The 16,242-nt window shown below is 50.4% G+C and overlaps 2 protein-coding genes across 2 annotated transcripts in view; one reads left to right on the top strand and one right to left on the bottom strand.

The window, feature by feature from the left end:
• Positions 1 to 1,373: 1,373 nt before the first annotated feature.
• Positions 1,374 to 3,233, bottom strand: TMEM158 (transmembrane protein 158). Its single transcript, XM_057554029.1, has one exon. It carries the CDS (start codon positions 2,897 to 2,899, stop codon positions 2,015 to 2,017), a length of 885 nt encoding a protein of 294 aa, XP_057410012.1. The 5' UTR covers positions 2,900 to 3,233; the 3' UTR covers positions 1,374 to 2,014.
• A 190-nt stretch (positions 3,234 to 3,423) lies between these two features.
• The window catches only part of LARS2 (leucyl-tRNA synthetase 2, mitochondrial), a 268,263-nt gene continuing 255,444 nt past the window's right edge, over positions 3,424 to 16,242 (top strand). Inside the window, exon 1 of the mRNA XM_007168883.2 lies at positions 3,424 to 3,607. The gene's annotated coding sequence lies outside the window, so the exon portion shown is untranslated. The remainder of the gene's footprint in view (positions 3,608 to 16,242) is intronic.

The following is a 16,242-nucleotide window of genomic DNA, read 5'->3' as shown; positions in this document are numbered from 1 at the left end:
TCAGCTCTGCTTTTTTGTGTAGCTATGTGATTGTAGGCAAAATGCTGAACCTGAGCCTCAATTTTCATCTTGGAAAAATCAGGGAGGGTGACTGTGTGTGTGTGTTTGTGTGTGTGTGTGTGTGTGTGTATTGTCCTAGGAATTCTCAATATGCCTTCCAGAATTACAAATGCTATGACTATATTAAAATTGACCAAGGTTAGGAAAGTTATTTTCTCCTGCTAGTTACCACAGGGTTGGAGAAGAGAGCAGTTCACAACTCACCTTGCTTTGGGGTATAAGAAGGTTTACAGTGACGCATGAGGCTAGCGGATTTGCATTACACTGAACTTCGCCAGTGTCTGGATCAGGAGATAGAGGAAGACTGCCACCCTCACGCTTTCCTCTCTAAGAGGCTAGCTTCTGCTAGAGATATCCTGGACCCCTAAGAGACAGAGGAACAATTGAAGCTACAGGGCAATGACCCAGACTCTCCTCCAGACATTCCTGTGAAAAAAGGGTCCCATTTTTTTGATATAATAGAGACATCTTGAGATAAAAGGAGGCTACATACTTTGAAGGTTCTCTTCCACTAGTACACAGCAGTTCTCAAATTTGAAACACATCAGAATTTGTCACAGGGCTTGTTAAAGCAGATTGCTGTGCCCCACCCCAGAGTTTCTGCATCTGTAGGTCCTGGGCAGGGCCCCAGTTCTGCATCTCTAACAAGTTCCCAGGTGTTACTGATGTTGCTGTTCCAGGGACACCACCTTGAGAACTATCAACAACGGTACCTAGTATTCACTAGAACAGTATGCTCTAGAACAGTTATCAAGTATTCACTCAAAAGTGGGGAGGAGATGGAGCAAGAGAAAATAGCTTAAAATTTTTTTTAAGGTGTTAGTCTGTATGAGTTCACCTTGAAAAAAATCTTAATGCCGAAATAGCTCAGGCTTTAAAACCAGCTTTTGAAATGTGTTCATATACTAAAGGTTACACATATGAAAAGGATATTTACATGCCTTTTAAAATGAGTCATTTTCATGAAAGACACCTGGCTCAGAGGAACTACCGATTTCACCATTTTGGCACTTAACTGGGTGTTTTACAGGGCCTGAGGGAAATGCGTAAAAAGATAAATCACATAAAACCCTGTATGCCGCCGTGACGGGTGTCAGTGAGGCTGAGGGGTGGGGGTGGCCGCGTGGTGAGAGGCAAAAGCACTGCCATTAGGGCCAGTAGTATGGTTTCCATCTCCCGCCTCTCCCAGACAGGCAAGGGAGACAGAGTTAGCCCTTCTCTCACTTTCTGAAGATTCCCTTCCTCACGTTTCAGGGGATCATCTTGCAATTCTTGGATTCCTTTTCCGAATCAAATAAAGACACATACGCATCTCTGGAGGAAAATGTCTGTATTAAAAGCCAAAAAAACACAGAAGTACAAGAAGAAACGCCCATCTGGCCACGTCACTGGATAGATCGACTTGGAAAAAGGTTAATAAAGTTCATTTTCAGCGGTAACAATATATCAGTGTTAAATCATTCCCATGCCTCCTCCCCCTTTTAAATAAATTAAAAAACAACAAACTTCAAATACTGTGTTCAGATACAAAGAGCTTCCCTTACTACAGCAAGAGCAATTTGATTTTTTTTTACTAAAACTTTCATTTAAAACGGTTATTAAATATATAAAACAAATACACAGGATTTGGTCATTTTCTGCCATGAATATAGGGCACGTGGGTGCGGGAAGGAAGGAGGGCAGGGGGACGCAAAGAGGGGAAAGGGCCCCATTTCCCTCCTCTCCGTCTTCCAAGCTGCGGATCTCACCCTGCAGGGCAAGGGCTTGCATCTGCTTTTCGGAGCCAGAAGCGCGGCACAAACCTGGCTTTTCCCACACGCTGGGGCCTCTTCCGCGGACCCCTCCCGGGAAGAACTAACGGTCACTACTGCACGAAGCACACCGGCCGAGTCTCCCGGCGGGAAAGGCACCGAGAGCGCGGACATAGGGCGGACAAGGGGAGGAGTGGGGCGGGTCACTTGGTCGCCGCCCCCGAGGTGACGGCCGCGGCTGCGGCGGCAGCGGCTGCGGCTGCGGCGGCGGCGGCGGTGGTCCCAGCGGGTACAGCGGCGGGGGCGGGGGCGGCGGCGGCGCTGGCGGTGGTCCGGCGCTGCTCCATGCCGTTGGGCAGGAAGCCGGCGATGATGGGCACCGGCCAGATGAGGGCGGCCACGCTCCACACGACAATGACCAGGGTCATGAAGCAGGCCACCAGCGTGGACTCGATGGGCTTGCGGTTCAGCCGCCAGCCCGGCTCGCCCTGCAGCTCCTCCAGGCTGAAGTCCAGGCAGCAGAAATGCAGCGGCTCTCCCTGCAGCCACACCGGCCCGGGGGACTCGGCTGCGGGGTAGGCGGGCAGCGCGGTGGGCGCCCCGGCGGTGGCGCCGGCGGGCCGGAGGCGGCCGGGGCGGCGGCCGCGCACCCAGCCGCAGCCCACGCAGAGGCGCAGGTCCTGCTGCGCGCCGCCCGCCGCCAGCCCTAGGTGCTCGATAAGTAGCGGCGGCCCGACTCGGTGGAAGGCGGCGGCGAAGAAGGCGCGGCCGTGCGCGTTGGTGGAGAAGAGGAGCAGGTCGCACTGGAAGCCCCGCGGGCGGCCCCAGCGCACGAGCAGCGAGCTCAGCATCTGTCGCTGCACGCTGATGTTGCACGGCGCCGCCGCCTCCTCCTCCGGGCCGGGGCGCTCGGGGGCCCCGGGCGCCGCCGAGGCCAGCAGCCGCGGGGCGGCAGGCTCGTCCGCAGACGACGCGTTGACCGAGGCGTTGAGGGGCGCCCCGAGGAGGCCCGGCGCGTCCGCGGCCCCGCCGCGGGCGGGCGGCAGCGGGCAGGCGGCGGCCAGCAGCGCGGCGAGCAGGGGCAGCATGGCCTGTGGCGGGCGCCTACGCGCGCAGGGCAGGCGGTGGCTGCATGGCGCGCGGGAGACGAGCCGGCGAGCTGACGGCTGGACCGCGGGGACTGGCGGCGGGCGGAGTGAAGACGCGTCGGGCCCCCCTCAGCCCGCGGGGGCGGCGCGGAGGCGGTGGCGGCGGCTCGCTTGGCGCGGAGCTCCCTCCCGGCCCGGCGGTGTCTGGGGTTCCCCGCCGCCCCCGACGCAAGGGCCCTCGGACGGCCGGACGGCTCTGCTTGGCCCTGCGCGCGCCGGGAGCAGGATTCCCCGACTCGGCTCCGCCTCCCGCGCGCCTCGCCCCATCCCGCCCCGCCCTCCGCCCGCGAGGCTCGGAGACTCCGGGGAGGGCGGGGTTGCACGCGCCGCGGCGGGAGCGAGGGCGTGGTCGGGCGGGCCCGGAGGGGTGTAGGCAGCGTGCGGGGGTGGGACTCCGAGGCCTGCGCGTGGGCCCGGACGGTCGCTTCTGTGGCTGTCGTCCGATAGTTTGGGGCGGGGTGGGTTGGCCCGGCTCGCGAAGCCTGCGGACGCGCCCTGGCGGCCCCGCCACACCGCCGGAGTCCAACTCCAAGCGGCGAAGGCGCTTTGAGGGAATTGCGTCCTCGAAGGGAGACTTTTGTCACGCCTGAGGCGGGCCTGAGATGTCTCACCTTAGTGCTCACCTGGACCTCGCTCCTTTTACAGAAGGTAAAATTGAGGCGGAGAGAGGGGGAAAGACTTACCCAGGCCACCCCAAGAGCCAGAACCGAAACTCCTGGCCACGAGTGTCTCTTAGGTCCGGAGAGTTTGGCGGGTTTTTAATGTACCTCCAACACAATAGATCCACTTGGTATTCTTACAGCAAGCAAACCCCAAAATTCCAAGAACTCTATGGAGTTGGGGTGGAAAGGGTCGGGTGGGAATGTGAGCCCCATAGCCTTGCTGCTCTGGGGTTTCCTGATAGGGACTTTCTCTCCCAGGAAACAGCTGCTCATGTGCAAGGCCCTGTCTGGCAAGTCCAATGAGCATGTATTTATGAAAGATTTGCATGTAGAATCTGTTCAAGGGAAGATTCATCCCCGTTAGGATATTAAGTGGAGGAAGGCCTGTCAAGAATAACGTGCCAAGACCAGATTTATATTTTAAAAAACACTTTCCTAGCAGTTTGGCCTTTTACACTTGGTAAGAAAAATTCACTGATGCTGCTCCAAGAGAATAACCCTGTGGTTTGAAGCCAGTGTGCTCCGTGAGCACCAGCTATTCCTGAGTCTGAGAGGGAAGGGGTGGAGAGAGCAGAAACAGGCCGTCACCAAAATGGCACTCCGTCTAAACCAGCTCCGTTTCCTGAACAGAACTACATTGCTAGGCTTGGTGGCTGATTACATTTCTGGCAGATTTATCCATTGTTTCTAACAATGAGTCAAACCAGGTTGAGGAAGATGTAAAAACAGCTCCAAAATATAGGTCACAAACCTACCTGCCTTCTTTCCACCTGGGCAAGTTATTATTCTGACTTGGCCTTGGCTTCCCCATCTGAACAGTGGGATCAGTGGTACCTGCCTTGCGGGGTTGCTGTGATCAGTGCACTCAACCCAGTGTCTGTCTGTCTGTTCACAGAGGTGCTCATGTGGTGGCTGATGAGATGTAGTTCCTGTCAGTCTAGCCCGAGCTGGCTGCCTGGAATGACCCTTGGTTTCTACAGAAATGATGACTTTCCCTGAGGGGATGGGACTCCCTTTTGTTTAAGCCTTCGTCACTTCTCTGCTGGGAAGCAGACTACCAGAGAGAGCAATGTGAATTTTCGTGCTTTTATTAAAAGTTAGTTTTCCTTTTAGCCTTGCATGTCAGGAACAGAATCTATTGTCTGATATGGCGGAGCTGTTTTGATCTGAGACATGTGGCTGGTGAACAGCCCAAGAACAAGGGCCTCAGGTAATCTTCAGGGCTGAGACAGGCCCAGTCTTCAAGGGGTGGATTTTGAGTCCACTGGCTTTGACAGCGGGTGATGCTCTCTAGGGTTTCATCCAGAGGTGGGAGCTTCCTGGCTTTGTCTGAGCAGCAGGGAGGCAGCAGCAAAGGAAGAAGACACAGAGCCGCTTGGGGAGCCAAATAGTTCGCTGCAAAGCTGTGCCACCGTTGCCCTGCGTCCCAGGAACCTGAATTCTGCCCACTTTTCCAGCACGTGTAGGACTCCCAACACCTTACCCTCATTCAGAGGGACAACCACACAGTTCTAGATTGATTTGCTGTCTTTGGGGGCAATTGGAATTTGGGAAGATAAGATAAAATTACGTTATTTTCGTTCTTGTTTACTGCTGTGTTACCAGCAATGGCAGAAGCACTTGAGCACAGGGGAGAGGCTGTGTTTGTTGATTGGACAAATTTGCCTGTTTGCTAATAGCTCTGACTAGCCACCATTTATTTAGTACTTACCACATGCCAGGTGTTTTACACATCATCTCTACTCTTTAAAACAATCCTATGGATGTGATACCTATTTTACAGTGAAAAAACTGAGGCGCAAAGAGCGTGAGTAACCTACCTGAGGCCCCACAGCAACTGGTGGCAAAACCAGAATATCAGTCCAGTCTCCACTGACTCAAAAGTTTGTGCTTTTCAAAGAACTAGTTGTGTCTTATCTTATTGAGGTTGGGTTCCAAAGTCTGTGCATAAGTTAAAAGAATATATGGTGTAATTCTAATTTCATTTTGATAAAAACTTTTGGTCGAGTTTCTTTTTAAAGATGTATATATAACCAACATATTATAATAGCATTAGACAAAGTTTGGAAAACAGTGGAGGAAACCATTAGAATCCCGGCTACCTGATTCTTTACTGCTCTGCATCTGCATCATTATTCTTTTCTGCAATCTTTGTATTCTCTAAATGTGCAACTAATACTCTGAAGAAAAAAAAAAAAAGGAAATTGAATTCCCACTACCTTTTACAGCCATTATCACTTTGTGTTCTTTCCTTCAGCCCAGCGGGGATCTGGGGTCCAGCCAGGAGCATAGGGCACTCAACATGCAGTTGCTGACTGAGTGAGTTGGCCTGCTGGTTAAGAATTCTGCCCAAGCTACAGGCGGAGACCTGTTGGTTAAGTTGTGGCCCCTGGTCCCTTCTCTGATCCATCTCCTACCACTTTCCCTTTCCCTCACCGGCTCTGTTCCAGGCATACTGCCTTCCTTGCTATTCCTGGAACACAGCAAGCAAATCCAGACTCAGAGCCTTTGCCCATGCTGTTTCCTCTGCCTAGGACGCCATTCTTTCTGATAGCTATCTTGCTTGCTCCCTCCCTTCCCACAGATCTCTGCTAAGATGTCAGCTTCCCCAGAGAGGCCTTTCTGGACCATTCCTGTAAAACAGCACCCATTCCCAGCATCCCCATCCCTCTCCATCCTCTTGTGCATTGTTCCGTGTCTTCCTGGTACTTATCGTCAGCCGTCACACCGTAGGTTTTTCTTCTTTGTTTAATGTGTTTCCCTTCTTTGGAATGCCTGCTGCCTGAAAGCAGGGCTTTATCTGTTTTGTTCAATGGAACAGTGCGTGGCATATAGTAGGGGTTCAATAACGAGCTGATGAATGAGTGAGTGAATTTAATAGACTGGGCCAACCCAGCAGGCAGGATGTCGGGAAGCAGTCAGGGAATTGAGATGGACAGAGCCACGCCAGTTCCACAGCAACAAGACTCACGTAGCCCCTACCAGCCTGCAGGCCAGGAGCCGCCCACCTGGCCCTGCCCTGCCCTGCCTGGGACTGGTGGAGGAGCCAGGTCCCATGGGGAACCACCTGGTGGGGCAGAGTTTGGCCTGGAAGGCTGAATTGATCTCACAAACCCTGACACCCAGCAGCACTGAGGGACATGAGTCGGGGCAAGCTGAATGACTAGGAAGAACATCCCAGATGAGCCCAGACTTCCCTTCTATGTAAGGAAGAAAGGCAAACGAGACTCCTTCCATCTCCTCAAGTCCTATCATTTTTATCAAACGAATGGAAGACTTTGATAAATCTCTGTTTTGCCTATAAAATACAAATAGCAAGTTTTTCTACATGGACTGTATTGTTAGAAAACAATCATGAGGACTTCAAAGAAAATAATTAGTAATGATGCCCAGTTGTTTCATTCTTTTCATTTCCTGTGTCCTTCGCCGGTGTTAGCTAATTTTTCCTTATGCTGCCTACTGAAGTTATAATTAACAAAAAGATCTCTCTGGGTTATTTGAATTCCTTTCATCTAGTGACCTCAGAGTGCCACAGGTACAGTAATTCGTTAGATATGATTACCACACGCTGTAGGCTGAGAGGTAAGCAAGAACCACAAAAGAATCGTAAAAATAGGACAGAGGAAAGAGGGGCTTAGAAACCAGTGGTTCAGCTATACCAGAGTCACTGGTGAAGGTTGTGGTAGTTGGGTTGGCGTGTGTTTTGGGCGGGGGGCACTAGGAAATAGGGGAAGAATTCTTTTCATTCCAGTCTCCCTGCGAAATCCCATTCCTCCGATGGGAAACTTGACTGATTGCAGAAGCAGCTGAAGAGCTGGGCCTTTGTACCAGGCACTGGGGGAGGGCTGGGGGCCCCCAGTGTTCAGGTGATTAGAGCCTGACCAGTCCTGTGCCCTCTGCTTCCAGGTTGCTTCGTGACCTCACCGAGTGGCTCAGCCAGATCTCCAGGGTGTGGATGTTTATCCTTCCTGATCACTGTGGTCAGAAGGGAGATTTCCCTTCGCGCACTTCTGGCAGCAATTATAGCCCACACAATTCATTTGGCAATTAATCGTGGGCTGCCTTGGGACAAGGCTGCTGTGGCCAGCTCAAGCTGTTACTGAGACAATTCAGTCTGGTGCATTCGTTGTTTGCTTTTGGATATCCTCTGTGCATGGTGGGCAGGGCCACTGCTGGTATTTCTTTTCTATCCAGAGACCCAGACATCATGCTGGGCTTCTGGTAAGATTTCAACGAAGCCTTTTTGAGGCAATAAGAAGCTTGTGCTGTTATAGGAAGATGGAGATTATCTAAGAGAGAACTGTGAGGAAGAAAATGGTGCCCGGGTGATAACATATGTGAAAGAATTTGAAGGGGAGAGAAATCCTGCCAAGTGAGACCCTCTTTTGGGTTTGGCCTGGCATTGGTACCTTCACCAGATGATAACTGTCCCTTGACACTTACTGTGCTCCAGGCACTGTGTCAAGCACTTGAAATGCATCCCCACCGTAGTTTACTGAGGAAGAGATTACTGTGACCATTTTACAGATGAGGTAAACGGAGGCTCGAGGGATTAAGTCACTTATACAAAATCACAGTGGTGGAACCAGAATCCAAACCTCATCTGACAACTGTGTTCTTAATCACAGTCCTGCTAAATGATCTCCGCCGTCACCAACAACCTTGTGAGTTGGAGGTTATCGTCCTGTTTTAATGATGAGGAAGCAGGTGCAGGATGTCTGGGCAGCTGGCAAAGGATGGGTCATCTGCATCTCTTCAGCATTCCAATTATATCTAGCCTGTACTCAGTCCCAGTTCATAAATTCCACCAATACTGAAATTCTGGAGGATGTTTTCCCAATCTGGTGCATCCTTATGGATGGAGCCCTGGATTCCCCACGCCTGTTGCTTTGCCTCCAGGGCCATCAGGGCTCCTGGTACTCAGTAAGTGCTGGTCAGGAACCTGGGATTCAGCAGGGACTGCTCAGCTGGACAGACATCCAGCCTGGAGCTCCTGAGATACCTGAGAGCCTTCAGGTATGACGTTGATGGATTCTAAGATAATGTATTCACAAGTTAACTTGGCGAAATATTCAAGAGATATTGACTAAACCCCATTGATGGGGATAGCAGAATAGTTTCTGTGAAAAAACTGCCATTAAACACTTATTTCCAGGGTGAGCATCTGTCAGGCAAACTGACTGAAACTATCTTTTAAAAACTTTTTTTTTTTTTTTTGGTAATATGGTGATGTGCATTTCTAAAACTTTGGTGCTGCTTAAAGTAATTTCTCTTGGAAAGACAACCCTTAAAGCAAATGATATTTTGTGGTTCTTGTGTCCACCTTATAAAAAATTAAAAAGTCATTTAACATTTATAAATGTAAATTCTGAGAATTTCAATATGGCAAATATGGGAGACAGAGCTGGGTCATCAGAGCCAAGGCAGCTGAATGTTCCCCATCAAGCAGTAACCAGCATCATAAAAATTTACTTCATGCTGCTTCTAAACAGCGCCAAACACTCCCTTCAAGTGAAATCGTTGGCGTTCCATTTCCAGAGGTAGGGAGGAGACGGAGGAAGCAAGAGCCCATTTAGAGAGAGCCAGGAACATTGGAACACATTTGTCAAAGTCTTTCATGCCTTCTCACCGTGCCCCCTTCCTGCTGGATCTACTGGCCCCACATGCAGGGGGACATCTGCCACTTGCCTGGGCATGTCCTGTCACTCAGGGGTCCTGCCTGGCATTCCCTTCGTGTTGAGTTGGCCTCTTGGTCTACCCATTCTTTCTCTACTAAAGTCCCCAGATTTGGAGATTTGAGAGAGTTTTGACTATGAACATGGCCTTCGGAGCTGGGCAGACCTAGACTGGATGCGCTACTTTACTGTGTCGCGGTTTTCTTGTCTGTGAAATGGGCCTAAGAGCTGCTCTCTTGTAAGGGTTAAATGGGATTCTTATTGCAAAACAGCATTCAGTGAGCGTGGCTAGCACTTTGGTTTCCAGAAACATGGGCACGCGGCTCTTCCTCTGTCCTTACACTGCTGTGGAAATGGATGTATTTGCACCTGCAGGGGTTCATCATTGTATGTGGAAAATAAAGAAAGAGGCATGGCTCCTGGCTTAAAAGAAGCTAGTGTACATTCCTGTCTACACGGAGCCATCCCTAGTAATCAAGCACACTTGGATTCCTGTGGCCGTGAGAGTTGGAAGGGATCACAGAGGCCACCTAGTCCAAGCTCCTCGTTTTATAAATGGGGAAACCAAGGCCCAGAGATGGCTGCTGGCCTCACCAAAGATCACAGTCTGGTTGGCAGCAAAACCAGGGCTGGAAGCCAAAACCCATGGCCAACTTGGCCATCAAACATGGCACCTCTCTAAGTACAGTCTATTGCAGTGCTTTTACAGCTGCACTGTAAAAATGAGGTCCAGTTGCAAAGTGAGAGCAAAGAGCCTTTCTAATTTACTTAGAGAGGAAGAGGAAAATAACGGGCTTTATAATTGCCAGAATCACACTTCTAACTCTATTTACACGATGGAGGATTGATCGCGTGGGCTGAAAGTGTCAGCACACTTGGCAAGTTTCCATTCTGATGCAATTAAGCCTTTCTCCTTCCAGCTCTGTTGAGAACCTGGGTCAGGCCCCAGGAGACCCAGATGTGAGTGGAAGCCCAGGCTGAACCAACCCCAGCCTTAAGTCCTGAAGGAGTCCATGGGAATAGGCAGGAACTTGGAGCCCACTGTCCAAGTGAGGCCACTGGGGCCATCAGGTCATGCTTCTTCCTGATACCTGGGCTGTTGGCCAAACTCCTGCAGTCCTTTGCATGGTATGAGAATCCCCAGGTGACTACCCCAGGTGACTACCCAGAGCTGGCTGTGCCCTGTCCTCACCATCCAGGCTGTCCCCCTCAATGGCATTCTTCATTTTGATGGTGCCTCAGTTTGCTTTGCCCTGTGCACTTTGGAGATGTGAGCTGTGAGCCCCTCCGTGGAAGAACCCAGTGCTACCCTGGAACTGGGCCTGTGGTTCCAGCCCTGTCCACCCTAGCCCAGCATGTATCGCCCTCTCTGGCTGGCTGTTGACTAAGCAATGGAGCACACAGGTGGGAGGGATCAGACTTCTCTTAAAGCCAAACTCCTGTGGAAATCTAATGAGTGAAGCTCAGAGATTTCCCACACTGCCCACTTGCAACTCGCTTTTCAGTGACAGTGATGGAAAGGAAACACACTTGGCTTCCCATAGGCAGACAGTCTCACAATGTCCCATGCTCCACCAGGGCCCAACCATCTCACTGTCACAGAGACTGATACCTGCAGTCACCTACAGTCCCCTGAGCAGGCATCTCCCAGAGGGGACCCATTAGGGTTCTGAACTGACCCCTGTGGCTTACACCTTCCTTAAATCCAGTTCACTTTAGTCTCTTGTTCATCAATGATCTGGCATCTTGTTTTAAGCCTCAAAATGTCAAATCACTTTTATCTTGTAAGCTAGCTTGGATTGGCTGGAAGTCATTACCTGAGTGCTGTGTTAAGAAGGATTCAGAGGCTGAATCTTGGCTCAAGGGGGAAATATTGTTATGGATTAACAGTAGCTGCCAGGGTATGAAGGAATACAGATAGTGAATATCTGGTTTTGTCTGCCTGTTTCTTCAGGAAAGGACATCCCTTTCTCTTGGGTATCTGCTGCTCCCTAAATCCATATGGTTTTGGTGGTGCTACCAGTTAGAGTACCTGGCCCCTGGTTTCAGTGATGAACATGTGACCCAGGCCTAGCCAATCATAGTGCCCCAACCACCTAACCCTAATGATTTGCCCAGGGAGCATGTGGCCCAAGCCAGCCAATCAGAGACCTTCCTTGGGATTTGATACATTAAGCTGGAGGAGAGAAGGCATCTCTTTCCTCTGGCATGTCTGACTGGAATGAAGGAATACTGGAGTTGTCTGCAGCTCTGCCCACTCCTTCCTCCACCCCCTGCCCATTTCTCCTGTCCCTGCACACAGAAAGCCTGTTTACAGTAGGAAGGAATAACCAATAGCAGTTGCTGAGAGATGCCAGAAGGCTTGTTGTTATCATTTGTGACCCTTGATCTAGCAGGACTTGAAGCCTGCACTGTCCCCATTCTGACCAGATTGTGAGCTTAAAAGCACAGTTGTGAAACTGGAAGCTGGCTAGAGATGCGTGTCTGACACATGCAACCAAATACATGCAGCAGACATGCAGCAAAACACCCTCAGCTATGGCACTGCTTTAATCTTACTGGGAAGCCCCTCTACTCCCTTTTCTCACAGCCCCCAGAATGCCAGCTCTACTCTTTGAACCCCTCTAATTCTCTCAAAGAAAGAAGACACTTTTTTCTCTCCTTAATCGTATTCATAAATGAGCACCACTCCCTCCCCTGCTCAATCTCAGGGGAAATTTCTGTTCTCTGTATACTTAGCATTTGAACCAAATCGCTCAACATTTGTGAATCTGTGTTCCAAGGTCATAATCGTGAATAAAGAGAAAGTTTGTAGCTCTAAGACATTTATCATGTTGTTTACGATAGTGAAAAATTGGAAACCAACAAAATGCCCCCCAGTAAGGGGATGGCTAGGAAATAGAGAAATGTTCTCCTTATGAAAGAGTATGCAGCCATGACAATTCTCTTTACAGAGAGTTTTCTGCTGAGTGTGGCATTGAGACCATCATGCAGAATTTAGCTCCTCTTATGGTGTCCAGAGTGTAGAACCCCCAGAACTTTGGTTATTTGCATAACCCTCACCAATGCTTTGTGCAGTTTAGGGAGAGGGCACATTGCATACGGCTTGTGATTCCACAGACAATGTCTTGAGATACTCCTTGTTAGGGGGGGGTCTCACTCTCTCTTCCTTTTTCCCACATAGCACCCAGCCTCACTGTCTTCACTCTCCTCCCCCCTAGATTTCCTCAGGGGACCTCAGAAGTCCTTCCCTTCTATCATGAAGAGCAATCCAGTTCTTCCCCGGCTCCTACCTCCCAATCTATCCCGGGACTCCCCTGACCTGAGCCATGCAGGGAACCAGACCCTTCCTTCTTACAAGGCCATTGAGCCCTGGATTTTGCCACTGGAGCATGTTCTGGAGCTTCCCCATCTCCACCAAAATCGGCTTTCCAGGCCTTAACTGCTCCTGAATCCCCTGGAGGGCCCACCCTAGTGGTTCTGATGCAGCAGTGCAGGGTGGGGTCTGAGAATCTGCATCTCTAACAAGATCCCTGATGATTTCCAGGTGATGCTGAGGCTGCTGGTCTGGGGACACACTTTGAGAACCACTGACTTGGAGCATTTCTTTTGAACACATAGAATACTCTCCCTAAGAGGAATTTTGTGAACAGTGTTTGCTCCATCTTGTCACATATTATTGTAGTACTATTCCTGGAGATAGAAAACGTTACATAAAAATGTTTATGCCAGGGGCATCTGCTTCCCAGTTTCTCCAGAGAAGCAGAGAAGGGGATCCCAGGCTGCCCATCATCTGGGTTTGCTTAACTAAAGAGATCCAGATCTTTCCATGGTTTGGAAAGATGATTTCCAGCAACTGACCAGGGCAGCTTCCATGGTATCCAGGCCAGAGAAGGTGCCAGGATGGGGAGCAGCGTTGGGAGCAGGGCTGGGCCAGCAGAGGTTGGAGTCTGGCCCCAGAAGCCAGGTCAGGGACCAGTCAACTCACTGGCAGCTCTACTCAATTACCACTGTACCAAGGGCATGTCAGAGATGACCAGGGACACAGCTCTCTGCTGGTGGAGGAAGGGGAACCAGGCCAAGTCAGCACGTGAAAATATGAAGTCACCCCAGACTCATGGTGGGCACCGACGGAAAAGCCACGGGAGGTGGGGAAGCCCCAGGACACCTGGTTCTAGTCCTGCCCTGGTGTTGGCTGGTGAGCCTTCCATCTTGAGCACGTCACGTCACCTTCTTCAGTTCCAGTGTCTCATTGGTAAAACGAGGGGCCTGCACCAGATGATGTCCTTGGCTCCTTAAGATTCCACAGTCAAATGTGTCCTCAGGGCTGGCACTTCTCTTCTTCATTGGGACAGTCTTCCTTTTGTGGGGTAAGGGGGATAAAGGGCTAGCTCGGATGTTGCGAGAACTTGGGCCAGTTAGGACGCCTTGATGCGTGTGGCAGCCTCTTTGGTTATGAGGGGTCGTCAAGGCTGTGAGAGACCCAACACCCTGTCTCAGTCCCTGGGGTGCTCCTTTCACTCTGACAAGTGGAAGCAGGATGTTGGGGAGTGCAGGTGTGGAGATGGGTTGCATACTGGGCTTCCAGATGTGGGGAGTGCCCAGCACAGCTGGACCACATTTGGTCCCCACTGGCTGCTGGGATCTGAAGGACAGGAAGAAAAGCATCGATAGCTCTTGCAGGGCCTCTCTGGACAGCAGCCCTGATGGCTTAAAATGGATGTGGATTGTGAAGGGAAGGGAGGCACTCCACTGGGGCAGGGGCACCGAGGACAATATTGTCGTCTGAGTGCAGGAGCGTGGCTCCTCCCTGCAGCCAGCCGTGGGACGTGGCATTGCCCACTAGGGTACTGCTGGGGATTTGCAGGGCATTTATGTAGTTTCCCCAGATTCTATAGTCAGACTGTTCCCAGGACTCGGAGAGCTCTCGTCTGCCAACAGGAGATCCTGATGGCCTTGCCAGCCTCAGGCAGGGCCCTTCTCTGGCCCGATGGGGGCTGCCCCTGTAACTTTGGGACAGACCTAGGCTCAGGGTTTTTCCCCTGCTTTCTCCCTTCCCGTGTCCCTCTTTCCAGGTGCCTGGGGATTCTCTTAGCTGACAGCCAGCTGAGCACTTCACACTTCATTGAAAAGTCACCACAATAATTACCAGACCATTAACAAGGGATTTTGAAAAGGCACTTCAAAGCATCTCTCCCAGAATTGCTAAGACAGGTGTAACAGTCTATCTGGGCAGAGAAGAATGGTTTAAAGGGATGTTGGGGACTGAGGGTAAGGTGTTAATTAAACTGGGCTGAGCAGAGGCAGGAGTGGGTAATGGGTAACCTTCTAATCCGAGCATGGTAACAACCCAGGCAACGGTGAGGAGGCCTGACAGTTTTAGACAAAACACAAAACGTACAGACTTTGTTTCTCCTCTTACACTTTAATAAGGAATTTGACATAAATCCTAGGTCTTCCTTAGAACGCCTGGTACCTGTTTCGACAATGTTCATGTACAAGAAACATAAACTTTCCTGCACCACGGGCTTCATTATTAATTTTACTCATTACAGTTAATGAAAAATCAAATGTCCAAATGGCTGGGGACGAGGTGGGCAGATAAGCTCTCCTTATATCAAAAGTCCCACAGGAAGGAAGATAAATGGTTATGTCTCAAATAGATGGACGATTAGGTATGCCTGCTTAAGCTACCCCCTTTACTGAAACTTTAGATCAAATTGTTGCCTCCTGATAAATCTGCATACTGTTTGGATGGAGGTACAACCCTTCCCTACCTGGGAACCTTGTTTCCAGAGATCCTTGCCCAATTGCAGGTGATATCCGGGTGGCAACAGACTCAAGTACAGATCATCATCTTTCTGTGATGGTCCAAGTCAGTGGGTTTCAGCCCTGGCTGCGTATCAAAATCCTAGTAACACAGGTGTTGGGACTCACACAAGACATGTGGAATCAAAATCCCTGGGGCTGAAAACCTGGCATCCATATTTTTAAACACCTCTCAAGGTGATTCTTGTGCAATTTTTAGAGTACTGGTGTTTGGGAACTAACTACAGGAGCTGAAAATACTTTTTGTGAGGTTTTTTTTCTTTTTTTTTTTTTTCTCTTCATATTCAAAGCTACTTTAGAGCACAACTGCTTTAAAATGTCACCTGAGGGTCTTCAGCCTCCTTGAGAGGGCTGATTTGCATGAAGTATTTTCTAGATGCCAGGCAGAAAATGTAAGCTAAGCATAGGAGTGTTTGGGCTCGTGGTGACCATCTTTAGCATCAGGCAAGCATCTGTCTGGCACCTTGCAGGCTGGCGAGGCAAAGTGTGAAGTTCATGGTATTTCTTATTCGGAGAATAGCAGACTCTACCTAGGACATCATGCTATCTGGGTATGACTTGCTAAAATGCAACTGTGTCCGTTTGTGCCTGAGATCATGTGTGCTGTGTGGGCCTAAATGTGCAGGTCCAAACTCCATGCCCCGTCCCAGATTCCCTGCCTGACTCTTGGACAGTGATCATGCAGCCTGAGACAACTGTGGTGGGAAAGGGAGGCCCTGGGTGGTCCCAGAGGGAATGAGGGTGATGGAAGATGCTGGGTAGACCCGGGGGGACAAGTAGATGGGAGGGGCTGGCTGTCCCCAGAGGGGTTGGATGAGAGTGGTGGGTGGGGTGCCGTGCTTAGGAGGAAGGTGTCACCAGCTAGATCAGAATCCACAGTTTGGGAGACCCGCTGTAACTAACAGATCAGTCTGCCCCTCCCCCAATCCTTAAATGTGCAGGCATCAACTTGTCATTTTGGATTTTATTAAGTTTTATTAAAATCACCTTGGAAATCTGCCCTATTTATCATAGACACCCTGATGTCTCTGAAACACCTCTGGGCATTCTTGGGGCATTCACATTTCTCCTGCCTACCTCTGGCCCTGATTCCTGTTGGATTCCCAGTCTCTATTAT

Source organism: Balaenoptera acutorostrata, chromosome 10 (assembly GCF_949987535.1).
Source record: "Balaenoptera acutorostrata chromosome 10, mBalAcu1.1, whole genome shotgun sequence".
Classification (NCBI taxonomy): Eukaryota; Metazoa; Chordata; class Mammalia; order Artiodactyla; family Balaenopteridae; genus Balaenoptera; species Balaenoptera acutorostrata.
The sequence above is the reverse complement of the archived record's forward strand: the minus strand, read 5'-3'. Positions and strand labels throughout refer to the sequence as shown.